Below are 26,731 nucleotides of genomic sequence, written 5' to 3'. Positions count from 1 at the left end.
CTTCTTGAGGAGGTCATAGTGTGAGATTAGCCAAATAGCCTGGACTCTGCAGTCAGACCTGGGTTTAAATTCTGAATCCACATTTGCTGTGGCATTTGGGCAAGTTATATAACCTCTCTAAGCTTTGGTTTCTTCACAGATCGATGGAGATGATGATAATACCTAATTCATAAGATATAAAAGTACTCATTTTAGGACTTGGCACAAAGTAGGCATTCAGTAAACTGTAATGAGTTGCTTCTTTCCTTTTCTTACAAAGAGAACATTGTTCTTGGGCTATTGATAACTCACAATGGCTAGATTACTGGATGAGTGATAGAGGGAACTTAAATTAAGATAGCCGGACGATTAATTACGATTACTGCCAGAAACTTCCTCCACAGAGGTTCTCAACCTTAGCTACGCATTAGACCTTCTGTGGAGCTTAAAAAAATATTGATGCCTGGGCCCTACACGCAAGAATTCTTTAATCTGCGGTGCAGCCTGGCAATAGAATTTTTCACATCTTCCCCCGTAATTCTAATGTACAGCCAAGGACAGAGAACCACTGCTTTATAACAACCATACCCTGGGGTTTATTCTGTTCTAAGCATTTAAAAGCGTAAGAATGATATTGGAGGAAAAGCTTTCCTAAGAAAGTTCTTGTAGACCAGGGATTTATTTGCCTGTGACCACATTTGGCCCAATGCCTGTTTTTCTCAATAAAGTTTTATTGGAACACAGCCATGCTCATTTGTTTCCATTTGGTCTATGGCTGTTTTCACGCTACAACAGCAGAGTTGAGTAGTTGTGACAAAGACCATATGACCCACAAAGGCTAAAATGACTCTCTGGCCCTTTACAGAAAATGTTTCTGACCCCTGCAGTAAGCCACTTAAAAATTGAATCGTAGTGCTGTTTTTCAAGATGCATTAGAGAAAGTCAACTCACTACACAAGTATATCTGCTAGATTCTGTTCAAATGCTTCCTTTTATGAAAAACCAAAATGAAGTTGGAACTATTAAGTAGTTCTATTAAGTAGCATTAAGAGAACTATTTTTGCTACATGTTTTTGAGAATTGCCTATTTCTGAACAAAACTTCACAATTTTAGTATAGCACTTAACATTCTCTTTAAATTCTAAGTTTTGTAGAAATAGTAAGAAATTTAATGTAGGACACTTTGACTTAACTTCCTTACTAAAAATGTGGAAAGCTGGCATGTTAATGATTATCAAATGTACTTTCTCAGCCCTGAATGCCCTTTTAAATGAATCTAGTTGTGAGTACTGTATAGATTTTTCTGCTTGTTTTCAAGTCTTTTTAAAAAAGCTCTTAGCAGAAGTGGCTTCTTGTGCATTTTCCTTCCTTGCATACTCATAAAAATGGAGCTGCTGGTGCCAGAGAGTAGGTAGGTGGTGGCACAGTGGAGCAGGTCCCAGAGAATGTGCTCGGCAATGCCTTCAGTCTTTTTAATCACTTTCCTTCCTTTACTCACCAGGACATATGTCCCCTCTGCTCCCCACCCCTAAACATCATCACATCTTTTTGAACCAGTTAGTAGTTATGGAAGATTTCTTGAAAGAACCCAGTTGCTGCCATCCGTTTATGCTTTACTGAGGAGCAGCTCACCCAAATGCAGCATCTAGGCACAGTCTTCGTGCTGTCTCAGCATCCTGGTTGGTGATGGAAGCATGAAAGCTCATTAGAATTTTAAGAGATTTAAAAAAAAAAATGTTTAGTTGAACAATAGAAATGGGACAGGTTTTAATCAGGAATGCCATATTTTAATCTCTCCTTGCTTCAATAAGAGAATAGTTCTCTTACAAGGGACAGGGAAATCCATAAATTCTGCCTGGTAAATGGTGGGAATTTTGTAGTCATAGCTTTTGCCCTAGTGTTTTCCTTCCTCTTTTGTCTGCATGGCTCTCAGGGCACCGGGAATGCTTTGCTTTATATATAACAATAGACACTTCACGTTTGCCAGGGATCTGTCCAGAGATCTTGGTGAATACCCAGCTTTTCTTGGATTCTCAGAGCACCAGGCTTCGTTGCCAGGAGGTCACGTGAGCTTAATTGCTAGCGGTGTGATTCCAGCACGCCCAGTGCAGATTCGTGCTGTAGCGAAGTGGTTCCCTCTCATGGATCCTCACGGGCGTTTGTAACCATCAGAAGGAACCTTCAAATGGTTAGGTGAGGTTTCTGGGAAGGGTTTTAAGGGTGCACACATGCCTCTTCCTGAGACTGCAAGCTTCCGGCAGTAATGACCTTGGCCCTACATCTTTGCATCCTTTGCAGCCAGCACAGGTTGTAGCTGAGGGAGGAAAGGAAAACTGTCTGTGGGTCTAATCATGTCCTGTCTGTTGAGCTGTGTTATAATAAGATGATTCCCTCATTGCTTTATGTTTTCATTTTCTGCATGAAAGCTTTATTTTCAAATAAAGGAACATATTGGGGCAGGTAATCAGTTACGTCACTTCTGTTAACTCTCTAGTTTTTAAATGCTTGAGGTTTAGCACTTTGAGAAAAAATCATTCTGTTTGAGAGTCTTGAAAAGTAATCTTCTTGCCATCATTCCTTGCTAAGAAAGCTGCATTTCCTGGTGATTTAGTGAAAACTTTTGTCAGCTACACATGAAAGTAGCCTCTCACGTGGGCCTGCGCCCTCACGCTGCCCATGAGGCAACCTCCGAGGCCGGGCTTCAGCCCAGTTGCTGGAGGACCAGCTTCCACCACCTGTTCTGGCTCCTTGCCACCTCTGAATCCCAGCACAAACCAGGTTTGTAATTGCTGGACTGTACAGGGAATCAGGATAGGTGGGAATGGGGGTTTAATCAAAAGAAACATTGAGAAAGTTACAGGGGTTGACAGGAGCTCAGTAAACACTCCAGAGAGTCACGCATCCATGTGAAAATGTACAAAGAGGTAAAAATGCCTGCATTTTAGCTCCTTCCAAGACTTCCTTCTTAGCCCTTGAGTCAGAACATATCAGCTTGCGATGAACTAACTTACTCAAATTAGCTCAAGAAAGAGACCTGTGAGAAGAACGTTACCTGCTTCCAGGAGAGCTGAGCAAGCAGGCCTGGGGGAAGGCAGGTCTTCGGACCTCAGCAGTGGGCGCGGGGTCTGCACGCTGCACACTCCCTCTGGCTCTGAGTGTTGGGAAGGCAGATGGTTCCTTCAGTGCCCAGGCTGGACCCAGCCAGCTGTGTCCTGAGGACGTGAGGCTGCCCCGTTCTGGGCTGTGAGATACAGACATTCAGGCAAGCCAGCCACTGTCCACTGCTGCTCCCGGACATCAACAGTCCAACTCCCCCATCCCTGTAACCTAAAGGCAAGTCGTGATCAAAGGGGATCTTTCCGGTTATCTTTCGAGATCTAAAACTTTCCCCAAAATGACATTCTTCTTATCTTTATTCCATTAAGAACGTGGCTGATATGAGTTTAATTTGGATCTCTTATTCCCATGACTGACAGTTTTCAATCTAGGAAGAGTTGGATTAGAAGTGGAACAGACTTCGAATGAATTATTTAGCAAAAGATCTCTTATAGCCGTTGTACGTTCAATAACTCAAAAGCATTTCTCTGACACTCACTTCAAGGCTCTATGCTAGGTGTTTTGAGGAAAAATACTAATAACTAATACTGAGTTATGGTTACATGTCAGTGATTGTGCTAAATGATTTTACGTGCATGAGCTAATTTAAATTCTTTAGCATATCTTTGCGCTAGCTGCTGCTCCTATCCCTATATTCAGAGCAGAAAATTAAGACTTAGGAAGTTTTAGCAACATTTAAAGAAAACCAAAAGATTATTGGAGACTTCCCTGGTGGCGCAGTGGTTAAGAATCCACTTGCTAATGCAGGGGACACGGGTTCAAGCCCTGGTCCGGAGAGTTCTCACATGCCGCAGATCAACTAAGCCCGTGCGCCACAACTACTGAGCCTGTGCTCTAGAGCCCATGTGCCACAACTGCTGAGCCCGCGTGTCACAACTACTGAAGCCCGTGTGCCTAGATCCTGTGCTCCACAAGAGAAGCCACCGCAGTGAGAAGCCTGCGCACCGCAACGAAGAGTAGCCCCCGCTCACCGCAAGTAGAGAAAGCCCGCGCGCAGCAACGAAAACCCAACACAGCCAAAAATAAATAAACAAATAAATAAAGCTGCTCAAAAAAATTTTAAAAAAAAGATTATTGGAGTTAATGTAAGTATGAAATACATGGAAAAAAAGTGGTGGGAAACAAGTTGGACAGGTAGGTAGGGGGATAAATCATGACCTGAGTGCCATGCTGAAGACGTGTGGGTTGATCTGTTGGTAACGAAGACCCAGTGAGTTTCTGGGATCCTAGGGGCGATGTCAGAACTATTCTTCGGAAAAGCTTCTCTGGCTATAATTGTGGAGTGGGAGAGACTGATGGAACTGAGGAGGCCTCTGGTAGAGGTGCCGAGAGAAGCCGAGGACAGCCAGGACTGGGGTAGTTGCTGTGGCCATGAATGGAGCAGAGAATGCTGTGGTTTTCTTTTCAGCTTCCTTTTATGTTCCCTCTCTGGGGCTTGATTTTAAAAGTCTAGCTTTTAAACATCCTAGCATAGACTCCTGCTGGATTTGGAGTTGCCTTCAATTTCAGCAGGAAAAAAAAAAAAAGAATAAAACAAACAAAACTCCATTTTGGAAAACTTTGTCCACCAAATTACCTGTATTGTGAGGAAACGGTGATTGAGGAGCCAGGCGTTCATCCGGCTGCAGCGTTTTCATCAGGTTAAGGGTGGCCAGAAAGCGACCCACACACACACCCACGTTCCTGCACGACTACTCCCCTGTCAGCGTGTAGGACACAGACACTTATGAGAGGTGTGTTTGCCCCTCAGGAGGGGGCTCATTTGGTGGCTGTCACCACTGCTTTTCCGTGGCCCTGGGTTTCCTAGCAGGACACGCCGCTCCTGGTTTTACTGTCCACACAGGTGTGGTTACATGGGACCTGAGAAAACAGCCTAATTTTTACGTGCCTCTCATTCTTGAGGCTCGTATTTTATCCCCAAAGAACTTCTGGGTGATCCTGTTTGAAGGAATGTTGTAAGTATTGGGTTTTCCTGGGTTGAACCAAACTCAGCATCTGTGGGGTTCTCCACTTCACCCAGAGGAAGAGGGTGGACTCAGTGTCTTCAGCTTGTGGGCGCTGTGGGAAGGGTAGGTCCCTGCCCTAGACCTATGCTATCTGTGCTTTCATTTAGCAAGTGTGAATTAAGTAGTGTGTGCACCAGGCCCTGTGCTGCACATGGAGGATGCAGGGATGAAGAAGGCACAGCTGCTCTGGGGCAGAAGCTGCCAGGATAGTTTGGGCATAGAGGCAAGCAAGTAAACATACCAGCACAAAACATGCCAAAGATGCGTCTCAGTATTTGGTAAGTCTTTTGATGTTTAAACTCCTGAAAGGAATACCTTTTTTTTTTTTTTTTTTTTGAAAGAGAAGAAAGAAAATTAAAGATGAAAGAGAAAAGATTGAGTTTGAAAGTGTAATAACTCTTGGAAATTAAGAAAAAATTCCATAAGCCTACAGAATAATAAAAGAAATAATAAAACAAAATAGTAATACATATATGAATAATAGTCATAGTATGAGTTTTTCAGTTTACCTAAGAACTAGGGATATTTCTGTGTTAGACTGGGAACTTCAGCTTTTTGTGAAGTTGGAACCTACCTGAAAGCTTTGTCTCTTATTCCCCTCTGGTTCCTAGTAAAAAAAAAAAGCTTCTTATGATGCTTCAGAGGAATTCCTGCTGTCTTAGGGTGGCAAAGGAGTTGATTGAGCCAGGGCTGTTCTCTGGGTCCTGAAACTACAGGAGGGTGTGGAAGGTGATGCACTCCCGGACATGGGGCTGGACTTCTGAGAAGAGCTCGACCCTAGCAGGGACTCTGGTGGTCAGCCAGGGTGTGGGGAAGGGTGGGGAATGTGGGATCTGGGGACTCTGTGCTGACGTTCTTGTAATTATCTATAATTCTAAGCCTTCTTGTGCCGCTAGTAACTACCTTGTTCATGGGTGATGCCGTGAAAGTCTCCTTATTTTACATCGTTGAGATCAGAAGTAACACAGCATCAAAGAAGAGTAACATACATCAATTTTCCTGATACTAATATGAATTGAAAATACTGTATCTAAGGAAGAACTGTACTAATGGGATTGTATATAGGGAGAAAGGTGAGATGAGAAGCAAGGGGATGCTTCCTCTGTTTCTGTACCATTTTATTTTACTTTTTTTGCATTCTATTATATAAGCATTTTCTGTTCTCTTAAGGATGAGCTAGCTAAAGATTCGGAAACTTATCCTGATAAATAATGGGCACTCTCCTCTTTCAGCAGATTTCTGCACATGGCCGATCTTCTTCCAATGTAAATGGCGGGCCTGAACTTGATCGTTGCATGAGTCCTGAAGGTAGTTCTCAGCCTATGATTACTTTTTTTTTAAAAATTATTTATTTATTATTTTTGACTGTGTTGGGTCTTCGTTTCTGTGCGAGGGCTTTCTCTAGTTGCGGCGAGCGGGGACCCCTCTTCATCGCAGTGTGTGCGCTTCTCACTATCGCAGCCTCTCTTGTTGCAGAGCACAGGCTCCAGACGCGCAGGCTCAGTAGTTGTGGCTCACGGGCCTAGTTGCTCCGCGGCATGTGGGATCTTCCCAGACCAGGGCTTGAACCCGTGTCCCCTGCATTTGCAGGCAGATTCTCAACCACTGCGCCACCAGGGAAGCCCTATGATTACTTTTGTAAGGGAAGCCATCCATGTGAACTTGGTCGCCCCCCAAACCCACTTGTGCTAAATTATCTCCCTAAACAGCAATGGGATCATGACACCAGTTAGCCTGTTTAGCCTTATTGGGCAGGGGTCACATCAATATGTATAGAATCTCGTTAATTAAGCTACCCAATTTCAGATTTTAGTCTTGGGTTTCCTTTATTTTTCCTTAGTGGCAATCGGCTCACAATTCCTAAATGTAGACTTTCCTTGTTCTTAGATATCTTTAAGTGGGTTTCTTTGTTTGATGTCAGCTATGTACAGGGCACTGGGGATACATTGTGAAAAGTGGTCGATCTTAACCACTTCCTTCTCCTGCCCCTCCCCCCTCTCCTTTTTGAGGACACTTTGAGCCAGAAATTAGCCTTAACAAGGTATCCTAAGTGGCCAGAATTTTCTTTACTAGAAAATCTTGAAGAGAAAATTTCTAAGATTAAGTCCCCATCATCCTCCCCTCCCCCTTTCTCCAGAGTTGACAAAAAGCTTACAGAGTTTTGGTTAGACTTCCCTTTCACCCAAAGCTAATCACTTATTTTCAGCTGATATTTCAGGGGTTTGTCAGGTTTATTGATTTTGTTGGTTTCTGATTCCAACCAACAAGGCCAAAAGGAAATGGGTGGTTCAGGTGTTCTATTCAGAGAATACGCTCAGAGGATTTTCTTTAGTTTTACCACAGATTTAGAAATAACTCCATTGTGATTTATTATTTCACCGTCTGTAGGAATCGAGGTGAAATGTGATGTGTTCACTAGACTTTGTGTTTATCCTTTTTTGCAGGTGTGAATGGAAACAGGTGCTCTGAATCGTCACCTCTTCTTGAGAAGTACAAAATCGGGAAGGTTATTGGTGATGGCAACTTTGCAGTAGTCAAAGAGTGCATGGACAGGTGAGCGGGTGGTGAGGATAATCGTTTATTCACCGACACATACGTTTCTCCTTTGGAGTTTATTCTTATCTGAATGAACGAAACGCCTTCTTAAAGAGTCTACTCTTAGGGCTAGTGTTTTGCATGCCCACAGGCAACTTGACAGGGGAAAATGTATGTATACATGCAGAATATAAACCTGCTTTGTACTTTGGAAGATATATCAGGTCTCATCCATGAGCCAGAGAAAAATGGGAAAGAGTACGATTCATTTAAAAAAAAAAAAAAATCTCCTATAGCGCTTATCTGTGCCAGGCTCTGTTCTCAGTGCTGTACTTATATTAAGTCATTAACCCTCTCAGCTAATAATTAATTGCATATTATCAGTAGTTCAGGATACATGAGCTCTGACTTTATTCAATATCAGAATCAGCCAACTTTTGCTCATATTAAAATTATATTTTTGCTTGTCCAGCCTTATTTCGTTTAAGGTCCTATTTTCTCATATGGTAACAAATCCATTCTTTTACATTCCAGGCCTTTTGTAAACAATATTAAAACTGGAAAAGACTCAGATTAGAGTCTTTGTGTTTATAGCCTGTTACTCTAGCTGTTCTAAGTGGTAATTTTTGTTGTGGTGGTGGGAGATGGGTGAGGGGGAGTTTTCCAGAAAGTTCTGGTGACTACAGTTTTCCTGTTCTGCTACATCTCCAGTGAAGCTTTACTGCTCCTTATACGGTACACAAAGTAGCTCGCTGTCTTCTAAGCCCCTCTGCTTAGCTCTGGTACACAGATTGCTGCTCAAGCAACAAGCATCTAAAATATGACATCTAAAGACTCATTAGAAATCTGAGGCAGTGTTTGGTTTCTGTTATGGAGAAGCAGTTTAAATAAAAGTTATTCTTCCAAGGTCGGTCTCATCAGTGTGTACCGTGACCCCCTGGCAAAAGCAGCTTGTGCTTGAGAGAGCTAACCTATTCCAAGAAAACCACAGTGTTCTTTCTTGAACTGCTCTCCTATTCTAAAAGATGTATTTTTGACATGTTCAGATTAAATTATACTAAAGGTGATTAAAAGTTAAATAACAACATCAGGACTCTTGTGTCAAATGAATGACATCTCTAGTACCAGATATGGACGTTTAAAGGTGTGGATAAGGTGGCACCAGATCCTAAGTGGAGTTTTGGCTGAGAAATAGAAACTGAAAGTCTAGGGACTTTTCAGTTTTGAATTATGGGCTAATTAGTGACTAATGGACTCATGTAAAGACATTGATAAAAGAAAATTTTCTGTTACTTTGATTCATTTTTCTTAATTTTATTCTGTCTCTTAAGAGAACTATTTTTGAGATTTAAGTATGGAAGAACAGCTTCTTGTCCAAGTCTGATACAACAGAATTTAAATACTTTAAATATGTGAGTTACTTAATATTGTAATGATTAATATTTATAAAAGGAGATTGACAGTGTGGCTTTGTGGGTTTTAAAAAAATCTTTTGTGGGTATTTTTCTCCCTGACCCCACTCAGCATCCTCCCTGGCGTATAGAGAAGGAAGCCACTCTTTTTTCCCTGGGTCTGTGCTGTAGAGGAAATCAGGATGGATGGTGTCTTTGATTTATGTCTTTAAATGGCCTTCCTCTGATTATTCCATAGGTCCACAGGAAAGGAGTTTGCCCTAAAGATTATAGACAAAGCCAAATGTTGTGGAAAGGTACAGTATACATAACTGTTTTGTAAAAGAAACCGAAAAAACTTAGAGATGTTTACTGCGGTGAAGGAATTTAAGTGGTGATTTGACAAGATCATAATAGGATAGTATTGCTGATAGTAGCGGGGGAAACCTTATCAAGCTTTTTTTTCCCCTGCCATTTTTCAGAAACCTTAATCCTAAAACAGTAAATTGATTTGATCTCTGTCCTAACCATTGAAAAATACAAGTTCTTCTCTCTGGGAGATGTCTATATCAAAACCCAGCAACACACAAAAGGTGCCTCAAGAACTGTGAGGGTTCTGAGACTTTTCAAACTAAGAAATTAGCCTTCCAGCTTTGTAGATGTGGCAGAAGACACAAGATTCCTGGGTCAGAGACAAAAACTACTACCGGTGCCACAGCAGCTAGCATGAGCTCCATGCTTGCACTGGTTCCCAAAGCCCACAGAAGTGATGCAGAGGGGCCCAGCTGGATGCTGTCCACACAGTGGGTTTGTGTCACAGTGGAGGACCCCCAAGCTTAGGAACCCCCCCAATCTTATGAGGCGGCCACTAGCATCCTACCCAGCCTCTGCCCCAGAGGAGAGCATTATTTTTATTATCATGGTCAGGAAACAAATCGCCGTCCACCCCTGGGGGAGACCCTGTCTCTGTGTTCCAAGGGTGTTTGCTATACAGACATACTTGGAAAGATAGTTTGTAACTAACGATGATGTGGGATGTGCAGAAACACCATGGATTGTCTCCCCAAATGGATGAACTTTTTTCTCTGTCCTACTCTGAAGATGGGACTGGGAAAAAAAATCAAATGATAGAATGCTGCTAGATTACTGCCATTTCAACTATATTTGAAAGGATAAATATTCTACAATAGTGATGACAAAGACCTTTTTAGATTCCTTTCTGGCAAGTAGCATAGCAGTCAAGAGAGCAAGCTCTAGGGCCTTCCCTAGAAGGTGGCGCAGTGGTTAAGAATCCACCTACCAATGCAGGGGACACGGGTTCGAGCCCTAGTCTGGGAAAATCCCACATGCTGTGGAGCAACTAAGCCTGTGCACCACAACTACTGAGCCGGCACTCTAGAGCCCGCGAGCCACAACTACTGAAGCCTGTGTGCCTAGATCCCATGCTCTGCAACAAGAGAAGCCACCGCAATGAGAAGCCCGTGCACCGCAATGAAGAGTAGCCCCTGCTCGCCGCAACTAAAGAAAGCCCACGCACAGCAACGAAGACCCAACACAGCCAAAAATAAATAAATAAATTAATTAATTGAAAAAAAGAGAGAGAAGGCTCTAGATCTCATGGTCCAACTCTGAGTTCCTCGCGCTTGTGGTGCTGAGCACTTGAAGTATGGCCAGTCTGAACTGAAATGTACTCTCAGTGTAAAACACAACAGATTTTGAAGACTTAATGCAGAAAGAAGAATGTAAGATACTTCATTAATATCTTTTGTATTTGATTACATGTTGAAATGATAATATCTTGGATATATGGGGTTAAATGAGTTATACATTTTACCTACTTTTTATATTTTTTAACATGGCTACTAGAAAACTTAAATTCACATATGCGGATCACATTTCTATTGAACAGTATTACTCTAGAGCCAGATTGTGTAAAGTTTAATCCTGGCTCTGCCTCTTTTTGCTGTGTGACCTTGGAAAAATTAGTTAACCCCTCTGTGCCTCTGTTTCTTCCTATCAAATGCAGTTGTTAATAATATGGAAGGCATAGGTTATTGTGAATTAATTGAATTAAGGCATAGAAAACATGTAGAAAAGTACCAGTATATAACAAGAATTTAACATGTGTTAACTGTCAAGATTATTAATATGCCAGAGGAATTCAGAAGTTATAGCTAGGAGGATTTGATGTGATAGTAGTGGTTTTATATTTATGGAACTCCTAAAACTATTCTTCATCAGACATTTACAAAATTGTGTATTTTTAACGGGAAACTTAAAATATTATGATACAGTGTTAGAAGAGTCTTCTCAGAGACCCAGAATGGAAAATCCAATAGACAAATTTGTCGTACACTTTTTTTTTTTTTTTAACTACATTGTGACAGCTAATGAAGCAGAGTCTGTACAAAATGCCCCCCTTTCCTTTGAATAAGGTTTTTCTAAATGTAATTTTCTTTAAATAATTCTGTGTGTTTTCAGTTATTGTGCTAACAATTTTATTACATTTTCAGCTGCAAAGCCTGTCTCCATATGTACGTAGGTGTTGCTCTTTGTATCTGATATTGTGTGATTTAAGCAGAATGTGTCATAATTTGGGGAGCCATGTTCTAAACAACTGTATTAAAGTATTTTTTCAAAAAAGTTTAAAAATAATTGCTCTGGTAAGGATATTGTTTACGTGATTAAAATTTAAGCAGCTGTCTCAGTAGTTGAAAAAAAAATCTTTATGCAAAAAAATTCAGTCTGGTACACTAAGTGTTGAAGGCAAATGAATAGGTCACTTCAAACATTTGGATCTTATTTTTCTTTGTTATTGAATGTCATTTATTTTTATAATTCACGATCATATACTTATTTCCATCCTTATATTTTGCTTATTTGAACAATTATTTCCACATTGACTATATAAAATTATAATGTTAAAACTTTAAAAAAAAACTGAAGAATAGTTGACTTACAATATTGTGTTAGTTTCAGTTGTACAGCAAAGTGGTTCAGTAATTTTTTCAGATTATATTTCATTATAGGTTATTATAGGATATTAAATATAATTGTGCTATACAGTAAATCCTTGTTACTTATCTGTTTTATGTAAAGTAGTTTGTATCTGTTAATCCCATACTTGTTTTGTTCTAAATAGGTAGATTTTTCCACTAAAGTTTATATTTAGGAAAAAAATTGATATAGAGAATTTGCTTTTTTTTGGCAGCAGGGGCCACTCTTCATCGCGGTGCGCGGGCCTCTCACTGTTGCGGCCTCTCGTTGCAGAGCACAGGCTCCAGACGCGCAGGCTCAGTAGTTGTGGCTCACGGGCCCAGTTGCTCCGCGGCATGTGGGATCTTCCCAGGCCAGGGTTCGAACCCGTGTCCCCTGCATTGGCAGGCAGATTCTCAACCACTGTGCCACCAGGGAAGCCCAGAATTTGCTTTTTTAAAACAAAATCTAAGGGGAGGTATTCAGCCACTCTTCGGGGGCATCGTTCGTTACCTCTGCCTTGTGGGTTGTATACAGAAAAGTAATAATGATGAAAATAATATCAGCCACTTATCAAAATGTATTATCTATCCAAAATGTATTATCTATCCATTTATCAAAATGTATTATCTATCCAGGCTTGGACATATAGAAATTTTGCACATTATCTTTAATGACTTGCAAAACAGATGTACTGATTTTACAGATAAAGAAACAGAAATTCAAATTAAATAGCTTCCCAAAAGTCACACAGAAGCAGAGCAGTGATTGGACCTTTGGGCTAGTCGGTTGCACAGCCAGTCTACACTGGCCAATCTACCATGATCCCTCTCCAAGTTCAACTTATGCATTTGTTCCTATAATAAGAACCTGGGGAAAATTCTTAACCTCTGGTTTTCTGTTTGCTTTTCTGTAATGTACAAGATTAATTCACTTGTTTACCTAACATTTGATGTTTGTGCAAGATACTGTGCTAGGAATAAGGTAATTTAACAATACCAGTTCCGTAAAAGTGTTATGGGAGTTCAGGGTAGCACATGAGAGAGAAGTAGGTGCTCAGTGGAGATGCCTTAGAGCAAGAAGCATTCGAGCTGGATTTGAGCAGTAGGTACGGCTTGAGTAGGCAGTAATGACAGAAAAGCTTTTGAGGCGGCCAGCGCAGCCTGAGTAGAGGCCCAGAAGATGGAAAGCATGTTGGGTTCTTCCAAGTAGGAAGTTTTCTTTTTCTTTTAAAAAAATATTTATTTATTTATTATTTATTTATTTTTGCTGTGCTGAGTCTTCATTGTGGCACACGGGATCTTCATTGCAGCATGCAGACTCTTAGTTGCAGCATACAAACTCTTAGTTGCGGCATGCATGCAGGATCTAGTTCCCTGACCAGGGTTCGAACCTGGGCCCCCTGCCCTGGGAGTGTGGGCCACTGGACCACCAGGAAAGTCCCTCAGTAGGAGATTTTCTTAAATTGATTTATAATGTTGTGTTAGTTTCTGGTTTACAGCAAAGAGACTCAGTTATACATACGTATTTTTTTTCATATTCTTTTTCATTATAGGTTATTACAAGATATTGAATATACAGTAGTTCCCTGTGCTATATAGTAGGACCTGGTTGTTTATCTACTGGTTTGGCCAAAAAGTTCTTTCGGTTACTGAATCTGTTGTTCAGTAAAGTTCTTCGTGAAAATGAAAAATGTGTCTTTTATTTTTACTTTAAACCAAACAAACTTTCTGGCCAACCCAGTATTTTATATGTAGTAGCTTGTATCTGTTAATCCCAAACTCCTAATTTATCCCTCTACCACCCCCTTTCCCCTTTGGTAACCATAAGTTTGTTTTCTATATCTGCGAGTCTGTTTCTGTTTTGTAGATACGTTCATTTGTGTCATATTTTAGATTCCACATGTAAGTGATATCATATGGTATTTGTCTTTTTCTGTCTGACTTACTTCACTTAGTATGATAATCTCTAGGTCCATCCATGTTGCTGCAAATGGCATTATTTCATTCTTTTTATGGCTGAGTAATATTCCCTTGTATATATGTACCACATTTTCTTTATCCATTCATTTTTTGATGGACGTTTAGGTTGCTTCCATGTCTTGGCTATAGTATATAGTGCTGCTATGAACACTGGGCTGCATCATCTTTTCAAATTAGAGTTTTCTCTGGATATATGCCCAGGAGTAGGATTGCTGGATCATACGGTAACTCTATTTTTAGTTTTTTAAGGAACCTCCATACTGTTCTCCGTAGTAGCTGCACCAATTTAAATTCCCACCAACAGTGTATGAGGGTTCCCTTTTCTTGACACCCTCTCCAGCATTTATTATTTGTAGACTTTTTAATGATGGCCATTCTGACTGATGTGAAGTGATACCTGAATGTAGTTTTGATTTGCGTTTCTCTGATAATTAGCGATGTTGAGCATCCCTTCATGTACCTATTGGCCATCTGTATGTCTTCTTTGGAGAAATGTCTGTTTAGGTCTTCTGCCCATGTTTTGATTGGGTTGTTTGTTATTTTGTTATTGAGTTGTATGAGCTGTTTATATATTTTGGAAATTAAATCCTCATTGGTCGCATCGTTTTTGCAGATATTTTCTCCCAGTCCGTAGGTTGTCTTTTTGTTTAGTTTATGGTTTCCTTTGCTGTGCAAAAGCTTATAAGTTTAATCAGGTCCCATTTGTTTATTTTTGCTTTTATTTCTATTGCCTTGGGAGACTGACCTAAGAAAACATTGCTATTATTAATGTCAGAGAATGTTTTGCCTGTGTTCTCTTCTGGGAGTTTTATGGTGTCCTGTCTTATGTTTAAGTCTTTAAGCCATTTTGAGTTTATTTTTGTGTATGTTGTGAAGGAGTGTTGTAACTTTATTGATTTACATGCCACGTAGGAGATTTTTGCAAGATCTACCTTGGGGCCAAATTTAAGGAGGCTTTTGAGAAGGCTATGGTGTTTGTAAATTTAAGAATTCTTCCAAGTTTGGTATTCTAAATAATATTCATTCTAAATATTTATTGAATTCCCATAGTGTGTGAAGCCCTGAGCTTTCTGTTGTGGTGCTTAGAAGTGGTCCTTCCTTCTCTTCCCGGAGTTCTGCATTCATTATCTACATGATATGGGTCCAGGCAGGACATAAATCCAAATGTATATTGTAGTAGTTTCCTGAGGCTGTTGGAATAAATTACCACAAACTTAGTGGCTTACAACGGAAATTTATTTTCTCACAGTTCTGGCGGCTAAGTCTGAAATGCACACTCCCTCTGGAAGCTTTAGGGGAGAATCTGTACCTTGATTCTAAGTAGCTTCTGGTGGCTGACAGTATTCCTTGGCTTGTGGCCACATCACTCCAAACCCTGCCTCCGTCTTCACCTCCCTCTCTTCTGTGTGTGTGTGTTTTTCCTCTTTTGTCTGTGAAATCTCCCTCTGCCTCTGTCTCATAAAGACACTTGTGATGGCACCCAGATAATCCACTGTTATCTCTTCGTTGCAGTATCTTTAATCACATCTCCAAAGACATTTTTTCAAATACAGTAATATTAACAAGTTCCAGGCGTTAAGGCTTGGTAACTTTGTGTGGCCGTTATTCAACCAACCACACTCATCTACCGCAGAAATTACATGTAGATCTGAGCATCTCATCTCTCTCACTGCATGATCCTCAGCAGTACTCACCCCACAATATATATACCAGCTGTAAAGCCACTGTTGACCGAGAGCAGGCATGATGTGTTTATGTCTTCCACTTTCTTGAGCACTTCAGAACGGACTGTGCTAGTTGCTGGAGGGCGAGGTAAACAGAAAGCTCCGGGACAGCAGGGTGAGGGCTGTGGTTGGAGCAGGGCACAGGGGCACTGAGAACAAATTCGAGGGGCTCCTAATCCAGTCACAGTTGAGCAGGGGAGGCCACCTGGAGGAGGTGAGGTCTCATGTGGTGCTGAGGGGTAAATAGGAGTTCACCAAGAAGCGGGGAAAGAGAGCTCCAGACAAAACCCGCCTGTGTAAGTGCCTGGAGGTCTAGATAAGAGATTGGCAAAAGGGATAAAATGGGAATGGATATATCCCGAGGCTATGGAGAAGGCTGACCTGGCAGGGATCGGTGATTGATTGGCTGTGCAGGAGGATGCAGGAAGGAGGGTCCGGGTGGAATTCCTGTCTGCTCTGGGCAGCCAGGTTCATTCAGTGAGACAAAGGACACAGGAGGGAAGGACTGGAGACAAGATGATTCGTTTGGTTTGAGAGAGCTGTTTATTCCGTGAATCTGTTTCTCTCTGGCTGTCTCTCTCTCTCTCTCTCTCTCTCTCTCTCTCTTTTGTCAGTTAAAAACCACCCTGGCCAAGGATAGGACGGTATCCTTTGCCAAGTGAGCAGTTTTCTTTGTCATTTACTCTCACATACAAAACCGTGGAACACCGCCATGAAATGATTCATGTGTAAATTATTTGGAGTTAGAATCATGAATCACTTAACATAAATAATGGTAGATGACTGAATAATGCAAGTTCAGTGCAGTTCAAGACAAAAGTGATGTTCACATTGTATTTAGAAATATTTCCCTGGAAAATGTAACCTAGAGAGCATTTTTATATATTAGAAACAAAGATTACATACGGGTTGCATAAGAAATAGGAAGATAACGTTTGGAAAGATTTTTGTGCATTGTTTTGTTTTGCTTCTGAAGATGGTTTACATTAAAAAGAGGATTGTTCCTTCAAAGACGTATTTACATGCATCGTCAGAGGTTGGGAAACAAAGGCTAATAACTCCCACATCCCAGCAAAAACCTTCACTATGTGCATAGAATACTAGCCATTGTTGAGTAGCATACAGTAAGCTGAGATAATAAATAATGGTGGAGAAAATGTTGCAGTATTCACTTAATGTTTGAAATGTGACACTGCCCAGAGGCCCTGGGAGAAGTTCCACAATGCGTCTCAGAAGACTCTCTGTTGTGCCTTTTAATGAAAAAGATAACTTGGGGGAGGTGTGGTCTCCGTATGTGGTAGACTCCTTATTTTAGCTCCAATTTGAGAGAATTCTTGGGGTACTGGTGATGGGGATTATTTTACGTATGTCACTCTAAATTAGCATCACAGACCGAGCCCCTGAAGAGAGGTAAATTTATAGACTCTCCCAACCTGGGGGAAATGGGGAGGAGGGAGGAGAACTGATGTGATAGTTCCACTTAGCTTAAAAATCAAACACCCATTTTACTACCATGTCGTCTCGGCTTCACACAGAGTGAAATAAACTCATTTGGTTGCCTTTACATGTTCACAAAGGTACATCTGCCTCTGCTTGTTACTGTGATTAAGGACATGGTTGGCACAGATGAGCCAAAGGCTTCTAAACAGGTGTACAAATGTGGAGGGTTTGCTGCATCTTTCCTTTGTCTCTGTGGCCACGAGGAGTTGGCTGCACAGCTGCTTCCCTTGGGAGGGACCCGGGCTCTGTTGCTGCCTACTGCTGCTGCCCTGTGAGACTGGAACCACGTAGGGGGCCCTGTGGCCTCCCAGCTGTGGTTGACTAGGTTCTGAGAACCACTGTTCTTCCCTGTCTGCTGACTCCAAAGCCAGTCTAAGTCTTCCCAGTCCTGCTCATTAATGGGCATAGATTCTCTTCTGTACAAAGCCTGGTGTGGTTCTGCCTTGACTCCCAAGTTGGTGTGAGACTACCTCTAGTTCCTATCTTTTCAAGGAATTGAATAGTGTCAGCTTTGCAGCTGTCATTTTGAAAAATTACAACTTTGACTGAAGCCTCCCCCTTTGAAAGGTGATATTGTACAGTACAAAAAATGTGGACTGGGATGTCAGGACCCTAGGTGTGCACCCTGCCTCCAAGGACTGTTCTAAGGATAAGCGTTAAGACATTACACAAGTACCTTGCACAGCGACTGACAGATAGTGACTAGATTCCTAGATCATGTTGGTTCTTTTCTTTCCCCCATTGTTGGTTCAGCATTTGCACTGTCATTTTCCAACATTTACTGAGTGACTACCTGGACAAACACAGTGCATTCAATGCTAGAGAAACACCGCCCACCATGAGCAGCAGCCAGCAACAGATTTTCTCTGAATGTTGGTTATTCATCTGTTATAATTCATACTTCCACCTGTTGTCGAAAAGCATTTGAGATGGCTGTGAGTAAGAATACACGTATACATGGATGCATGAAGATGAGAGGAACCATAAATGGTATCCTGAACTAGAGATAATTATCTTACTACTGCAGCAGAACACTAAATTTAGTTGAAATTCATGAGAGCAAAGGAGGCAAAAGGGGCTGTAAGAGGGAAGTGCACACACACACGTGCGCGAACATATAATATGAATATATGCATATATGTGTATTGAATATTTAGGTAGCAAATGATAGCCCTTATAAGGTAAATTTTGCTATATTTGAAAACCTAGAGTGTGTAATAGGGCAATTAGCAATTTTTACAGAGCATTTCCTAAATTCTAAACAATTTATTATTACAGTTAATGAGGATTAACAAATATGACATTGTTGAGAGATTTTAATGTCTCATACTAAAATAGACCAATTGTTGCTCATGATTCATGGGTTGGTGTATTGAAAATAATAATGCCGTGAGTAAATGTTTTGCTACAGTGCTGATCTCAACTGCATTACTCACCAGGACTGATAATCAGGTGGTATTTTCAGAGAAGTGGTTAGAGTTAAAATGAGAATGGTGGTCCCCATGGTACTATATGTTTCCTGATTTCTGAAATACAAGATGATAAGGAACATCCATCTGGTGAATGATTTCATACCCAATCATAGAAGAAGAAAGTTTCTTTTTTATGAATTTCAACATGAAATTCAAATTCATATTGGTAATAGTTTTAAAACTAAAAATGTTTGTAATGCTAGAAGTTGTATCCCATAAGCATGCCAAATTTCCTTATATGCCTAGTCTTTATTTCTGAGTGTATACTGAAAGGGAGAAGTGATTCCAGCTGAACTGCAAAGCACAGTGTGGCGTACACAAGCTTTCATAGCATCACAACCTCTTAAGGTGTTAGAAATAAAGAAGAGACAGGAAGGAGTGTGTTTCATGTGCCAGATAGCATGCCGAGCCTTTTGAGGGATGTATTTTTTTTAATAAATTTATTTATTTATTTTATTTTTGGCTGTGTTGGGTCTTTGTTGCTGCGTGTGGGCTTTCTCTAGTTGCGGTGAGTGGGAGCTACTCTTCTTTGCGGTGTGCGGGCTTCTCATTATGGTGGCTTCTCTTGTTGCACAGCACGGGCCCTAGGCGCGTGAGCTTCAGTAGTTGTGGCACGCAGGCTCAGTAGTTGTGGCACGTGGGCTCAGGAGTTGTGGCGCACAGGCTTAGTTGCTCTGAGGCATGTGGGATCTTCCCGGGCCAGGGCTCAAACCTGTGTCCCCTGCATTGGCAGGCGGATTCCTAACCACTGCGCCACCAGGGAAGTTCTCGAGGGATGTATTGAAGGATGTCTTTCTGTTAGTTACAATGAGGTGTCACGCTGACTTGTCCTGTCCCTAGGGACACCAGCTGGGCCAGGGTGTGGTTTGTCTCTGTTCCTTCAGTGTCAGATCTACAGCCTGTGTTGTCCTCCAGAGCACAGGGATAGAGCAGAGGGTTCTGTAATTTCTGATCTACCTCTCTAAACCCTTTTTGACAGGAGCATCTGATTGAGAACGAAGTGTCGATACTGCGCAGAGTGAAACATCCAAATATCATCATGCTGGTTGAGGAGATGGAAACAGCTACTGAGCTTTTTCTGGTGATGGAATTGGTCAAAGTAAGAGGATGGAGAGATTTCAAGAGAATTCATTGATGACAAATCCCAAGACTTACAATATTCTTGAAGGACCTAATTGGAAAAGTGTTTTGCTACCTTGAAACTTGCATTATTTATAATCATCAATTTTAGTGGCACTTGTGTCATTTTTTTCATCTACTCCAGGCTGATGAGCTTTCTTTGATACCTTCATAGAACTGCCACTGTTGATGTTTTGTTTTGTTTTTTTTAATATTTATTTATTTATTTATTTGGTTGCATTGGGTCTTAGTTATGGCAGATGGGCTCCTTAGTTGCGACACGCAGGTGCCTTAGTTGTGGCATGTAAACTCTTAGTTGCGGCATGCATGTGGGATCTAGTTCCCGGACCAGGGATCGAACCTTGGCCTTCTGCATTGAGAGTGCAGAGTCTAAACCACTGTGCCACCAGGGAAGTCCCCACTGTCGATGTTTTGATATGTTCTTTTATGTGTCCTTTAGGGTGGAGATCTCTTTGATGCAATTACTTCTTCAACCAAGTACACTGAGAGAGATGGCAGTGCCATGGTGTACAACCTGGCCAACGCCCTCAGGTACCTCCATGCCCTCAGCATTGTACACAGAGACATCAAGCCAGAGAACCTCTTGGTACGTCATCTCTGCCTTTTCTGTTCCAACTCAGGTCTCTCTCCCTTTAAAGTGACAGTAATTGCATGCGAACAATCATATGCAGACTATGACATTTTATTTTATTTATTTTAATTTTTTTTTTGCGGTACGCGGGCCTCTCACTGTTGTGGCCTCTCCCGTTGTGGAGCACAGGCTCCGGACCTGCAGGCTCAGCGGCCGTGGCTCACGGGCCCAGCCGCTCCACGGCATGTGGGATCTTCCCGGACCGGGGCACGAACCCGTGTCCCCTGCATCAGCAGGCAGACTCTCAACCACTGCACCACCAGGGAAGCCCCAATGACATTTTAAAGTCTATATCAACCCTGCAGATACGGGGCTGAGAGAATTTAAATCTAGAAAATCAGCCTGACTCAAGTCAATGACCATAAAATGTTAATGGATTTCTCGAATTGATCTGCACTTCTGCATTTACTGTTTACCAGACATTAGAAAACATATTTTCATTCACGATTTGATGGATGGTGCTAACTGAAGAAAGGTGAGCAGGAAAATTATTTTATGAGGCAGAAAATTCGGAAGAATAAATTGGAGACAGAAACAGAATTAGAGGCTTGTAGGAGACAGCAGTAGAACACAAGCGTTCATTTCTGTGCAGGATGGAACTTTGGAAATGATCTAGTCCATTCATTTCAGCTCTACAGATATGGAAATTGAGACCCAGATATGCTAACTTTTCTTGTTTAAAGTCTCATTTGTCCTGTTGAAAGTCTTATTCTGATATGCACTCAGCTTCATAATCTGGTTCCAGTTTACCTTTCCAGCCTCTTCTGTTACTCTCTTCCCTACCCATCTGGCCAGCGTGGCACTCACCTTCAAGCCATATTTAACTCACCTCATGGTGGCCTTCAAACCAAACATTGCTAATGGGGACAGTCCTCGTGTCTACATTGTAGAGAAATTTTAGAGAAGGCGATTTGGGAGTTCTGCACACACACGTCTCCCAAACGCACACAGGACTCTTGGCTTCTCTGTTTCCACCTTTCAGGGCTGAGCGTCACCATCGTCATCGTTACTGCTTGGCAGGTGAGCCTATCTGAGTCTCCCATATCGTGTGCATCCAAGCACAGGTTTCCCCGGGTCCAGGAGTTGGTGAAGACTTGACTTCCTCAGCAGCATTACACCTCATCGTTGGTGTCCACACTGGTCTCTGTTTGCAGCATCCTCTCCCCCAGCAACGTGGCAAACACGTTCATCTTGTAAGATACTGAGCAAGGCCTGTCTCCTTTTTGTTTTTTTTTTTTTTTTTTGCGGTGCGCGGGCCTCTCACTGTTGTGGCCTCTCCCGTTGAGGAGCACAGGCTCCGGACGCGCAGGCTCAGCGGCCATGGCTCACAGGCCCAGCCGCTCCGTGGCATGTGGGATCCTCCCAGACCGGGGCACGAACCCGCATCCCCTGCATTGGCAGGCAGACTCTCAACCACTGCGCCACCAGGGAAGCCCGAGGCCTGTCTTCTTGATATCACCCCAGGCTCCCTGGGCAGAGTCAGTCATGGCCACCTCTGGTTTTTGCTGCACTTGCCGTGGTGCAGTGATTTTATTGTTTACTTGTCTGTTGTCTTCTCTAGGTCGTAAGCACTAACGGGGCAAGGTCTGTGTTTCGGTTACTTTATATCCCCAGGGCCGAGGAAGCACACAGTGGACATGGGTAGACGGCTGGTGACTGACCACCATGGTCATGAGGTCGCCAGCAGCTGGCCCTCAAACACAAGTCTCCACAGCCTGCCTCATACGCCCAGCACGCAAATAACAACTGAATGGACTAGGCTTTGGGGCCATCCTGGGGCTTTCTGCTAATCCAGGGTATCCATTTCGCCTTTTGGTTAATACCATTTGATAACTTCCCAGTGTCCACTTAAAAAGTATGTGAGGTTTTTTTTCTTACTGTCTCCTGCCTTGAGGGAATATGTTTCATTTCTGTTTGTTCCTATTAGGAAAGTAAACACCCCTGCTCTATAAAACAAGATGTGTTATGTGAACTCTAAGGAGGAATGGAGGCAGCGGTAAGCCAGGCCCCTGGGTGGACGTGAGGGCGTGGGGTTCCCTCCTCTCGAAGGGCTGCTTCTGCACCGTGAGGCTGCGGTCTGGGCTGGCCCCGCCCCTCCCCCACTGACGGAGCTTGGCCGGGGTCAGAGGGGACAAGGCTTCCCCCTGCGGAGCCAGACACAGTGCCGAGGTGTTCACGAGGACGCCCCTGCTCTCCACGGCCCACGTCACCGCAGTGGCCGCTGTGATTGACGTTCTCTGAGAGCACAGGGCCACGGGGCCCGAGGACTAGTGGTTACCACAGTGCCCACGCCGCCTGGCTCTGACTGCGGGGGCCCAGCCGGCGAGGAGGGTGGCGGAGGGGTGAGTGAGCTTCCCCGTAAACCCGAGGGTGCCTGTTGCCCAGCTCACTGATTCCGTTCTCACCCCATTTCCCCTCTTTTCCACTCACAGTTCCTTACTGTATGCAGAATCTCAGAAAACCGCCCCTCATCCTCTTCTGCTGTTACGCATCAAGGGAAGATAGCAGTTGGAGACATCAGTCCCCGTTAGGATGAGTCTCAGAATGTAGGCAGGAGATTGGAATCGAGTGCCTCACCTGCCCCACCTGCCCCACCTGCCCCACCTGCCCCACCTGGATGAATGTCCGCCCCACTCCGAGACCTGCTCTAACCCCGCTGTGCTGCCCAAAGGGCAGAGAAGGGAGATGATAAAACTGATGTCGGGATGAGGCTAATGTGTGACGTGAAAGGGCCGTGGGGTCAGGCTTTGGAGACCCTTAGCTGCGCATATCCAAGTAGAATATGTGCCTGCCTTTGGAAACCTAACTGGACCCCTCGGCTGATCCTAGATAGAGTCAGCAGGTTGGCGTGAAAAAGTACCATCGAGGCACTGAAAGGAAATACGCAGAGGGACTGCCAACCTCTTGCTACGCTAAAAGAGAATTGGGTCTTTGAACACCAGAGCATTCAGACATCTGATTTGCATCCCCTCCTCTGGCAGCAGTGTCATAATTTAAACCCCTGCCAGCAGAGATGTATGGGTCACTGTGTCAGGGAGCACAGGGGTGGCCATTAATGCCGTGAGTTACAGCCTGGCGGTGCCCTGTCAGAGTTAACTATGAGAGACCAGTGATAAATTCCACGTTTCCAGGAGTTCTGGGGGCAGGGGAGAGAAGAGGGTTGGTTTCTCATATTTGAAGTCCTGCTAAATCATGATGCTGACATTTTATTTAGAGAGCTTGTGGCATTCACTTTGTATGTGGGATCTGCATTTCTCACATATTTCAGTTTTGCATTCTGAGAGCAACTTTTGACAGCATCTCTCAGCTTGTGGTGGGCCCTTTGAGCACCGCAGGGCTGGAGTTCTCACAGTGGTGGCTGTTCAGATCTCACCGAGAGTCTGCAGGCCGTGCAGGCTTTTAGACGCAGGAGGGTGCGGTGGACGGCAGTGGTCTTGTTTGGAGCCCCCCCTTGGCTGCCTGCTTGTAACTTGAGTTTTCTGAGCCTCAGTTTCCTCATCTGTAAATTGGAACAAAAGTTCTCTTCCTAATTGTCCAGCAGGGTGACTATAGTAGTGCAGTGAGACAGCATTTAGGAAAATATTGGAATCTCCCAAGTCCTGCGAGGATGCGCGTTACTGGGGAGAACTGAACTCTCTGCCAGAACAGAAGGCCTTTGGAGTCCCTGTGCGTTTAGCCACCTCTTTCTTAAAACCAGTCTCTTAAAGCCACGTGTGTGTGTCCGTGTCAGTTTCTTAAAACAATGTCATAAATTAAAAAAAAAAATTTTGGCTGCATTGGGTTTTCGTTGCTGCACGTGGGCTTTCTCTAGTTGCGGCGAGCGGGGCTACTCTTTGTTGCGGTGTGCAGGCTTCTCATTGCGGTGGCTTCTCTTGCTGCGGAGCACGGGCTCCAGGCACGCGGGCTTCAGTAGTTATGGCACACGGCCTCAGTAGTTGTGCTCGTGGGCTCTAGAGCACAGGCTCATTAGTGGTGGCGCATGGGCTTAGTTGCTCTGCAGCATGTGGGATCTTCCTGGACCAGGGATTGAACCCGTGCCCCCTCCGTTGGCAGGAGGATTCTTAACCACTGCACCACCAGGGAAGTCCCAGCAATGTCATAAATGTGTGTGTGTGTATGTGTAGATTTATAGATGTATATATATATATATTTTTTTTTTTCCTGCTTTGAAGAGAATCTCCAGCTAAGATTTGAAATTTACTTACGTTCTCTTCCACATATTTGCCTTCCACATATTTGCCTTTGTGTCTAGCATTGGGGAGAGATGAATCAGATAAAATATTATTATTCCAGGCTTGTCTGGCCCTTATGACACTTCCCTTTTGATGTTTAGCCAAGGAGTACCACTTGCCCAAACATAATTCAACGATTATAGACTGTTCAGTCCCTTTCTATTTATACTCCTGCATCTGACTCTGAATTCCTTATAGGGGATGTGAAAAACGGGACTTCTGGGACTTCGGAGTATCTGACAACACTTAAATACCCCTAGGCATCCCTAAATTGAATGTCTAAAATAAACACTGTTTTTAAAAAATGTACCTAATGAGTGTATTTTAAAGTTGTAAAAACAAAATGACATTAACAAAACTTTTTTTTTTTTACTCTCATGATAGAGACATTTAGAATTATAATGTTGGCTATAATGTTCTTATCACTGCAATTACTCAGGGAATTTCTAAAGTCTGGGTTTCAGTAAATGCATCATAAATTCTAACTGTAATTCAGATTGTTCTTGTTAATGTTTATATTAAACATAACGGATGGAAAGTCGTCCTAAGACTAAGCATGACTAAGAACCTGGTTTCTGTTGCTTTAGGCTGAATCATTAGTAGCTTTTTTTTTTTGGTGGTACGCGGGCCTCTCACTGCTGTGGCCTCTCCTGTTGGGGAGCACAGGCTCCGGATGCACAGGCTCAGTGGCCATGGCTCACGGGCCCAGCCGCTCCGCGGCACGTGGGATCTTCCCAGACCGGGGCACGAACCTGTGTCCCCTGCATCGGCAGGCGGACTCTCAACCACTGTGCCACCAGGGAAGCCTCATTAGTAGCTTTGACTATGTTTCTGCTGAGTTGTGGGCTGACTCAGAATGATAACTATCTGTGAGGGACTCCAAATCCTCATCATCAGTCCTGTGAAACTTGTAAGTCATAAAGATGCATGCTGCGCATGGGTATTTAGTACATCAACATGGAAGCAGTTATTAAAATACTAAGGTGAAAAATACTCCTCTTAAACTGCTGAGAACATCACAGGCTAGGAAGGTATTTCAGTGTCATCCTTAAAAAAATGCCTATTAAGGTGGTGGGTTCACTGGCATGAGGAAGCCCGGAGGTTCTTGATGTCTTTTTATTGAGGAGTTTATAAATCATCCCCCTCATTAAGTAGCAGACTAATGGATGATGTTGTAAACATGCTTATCTTGAAAAAACATAATTTGCTAAATTTTTCACTTCCTTTCGTAAGTAGTGGTTTAGATGAAAATCTGATTCAGTTCATGGTAGAATACAAGGAAACACAAACAAAATATGTTTAAAATGTAAAAGTAGAGGAAAGGTATGACGTGAGTACAGGTTAGGTTTTTGTAGTTATCCTCTGAAATTGAGTGTTTTCAGAATGGACGTCCAAGAGGCAAATGGACAGCTTGTTAAAATCCTACAGTCAAATCTCAGTTATGTTCTCACACACACTCATTTGCTTCTAAAACAATCCATTTAAAATGTAACTTCCGGACTTTTATCCCATAAGGAAAGTTTGCTTATATATAAAATTAATTTTTTCTGAATTATGGAACCAGCACATGTTCATTGTAAACATTTTGGAAACTACTGAAAAGTATAAAGAAGAAAATTAAAGTAACCTGTAATGCTACCACCTAGAGATAAACTTAACATTTTGGGGTGTTACAGCATATATATAATTTTGAATATTTAAAAAAAATTTATGTAATATAGTAAATATTTCCCATGATTAATATTTATTTGAAATGTGCTTATTAGTGACTGTATAATATTTCATTGTAGGAATTTACCATGATTTATTTTTTTTTGGTTATTTTTTTGTCTGGGTTTTTTTTTTCAACATCTTTATTGGAGTTACCATGATTTATTAAGTCATTACCCTGTTGGCCATTTATGTTGCTTCCAGTTTTTAAAAACAGATGAATTCTGATATTGGCATTCTTGTGTATAACCTTTCGGTCCATCTCTGTTGCCTCAGAGCAGGTTCTTAGAAGTAGATTTACAGGATCAAAGGTTATGAAGGATACTAAGAAATTTA

General features: G+C 42.5%; 1 protein-coding gene across 17 annotated transcripts in view; it reads left to right on the top strand.

The window, feature by feature from the left end:
* Positions 1 to 26,731, top strand: part of DCLK2 (doublecortin like kinase 2) — a 277,228-nt gene that overhangs the window by 234,646 nt on the left and 15,851 nt on the right. For 9 of the 17 annotated variants that reach the window (XR_010943138.1, XR_010943136.1, XM_067736709.1 and 6 more), the window contains 5 exons: positions 6,335 to 6,410; positions 7,547 to 7,655; positions 9,288 to 9,345; positions 19,662 to 19,781; positions 20,262 to 20,408. Coding sequence is in view for 15 of the 17 variants with exons in the window: in XM_067736709.1 (XP_067592810.1) it covers positions 6,335 to 6,410; positions 7,547 to 7,655; positions 9,288 to 9,345; positions 19,662 to 19,781; positions 20,262 to 20,408 (510 nt within the window). In the remaining 2 variants the exon portion in view is untranslated. The other 8 variants (XM_067736710.1, XM_067736706.1, XM_067736708.1 and 5 more) reach the window with 3 other exon arrangements.

The sequence above is a fragment of the Pseudorca crassidens genome, chromosome 4 (genome assembly GCF_039906515.1).
Source record: "Pseudorca crassidens isolate mPseCra1 chromosome 4, mPseCra1.hap1, whole genome shotgun sequence".
In the NCBI taxonomy this organism is placed as follows: domain Eukaryota; kingdom Metazoa; phylum Chordata; class Mammalia; order Artiodactyla; family Delphinidae; genus Pseudorca; species Pseudorca crassidens.
The sequence above is the reverse complement of the archived record's forward strand: the minus strand, read 5'-3'. Positions and strand labels throughout refer to the sequence as shown.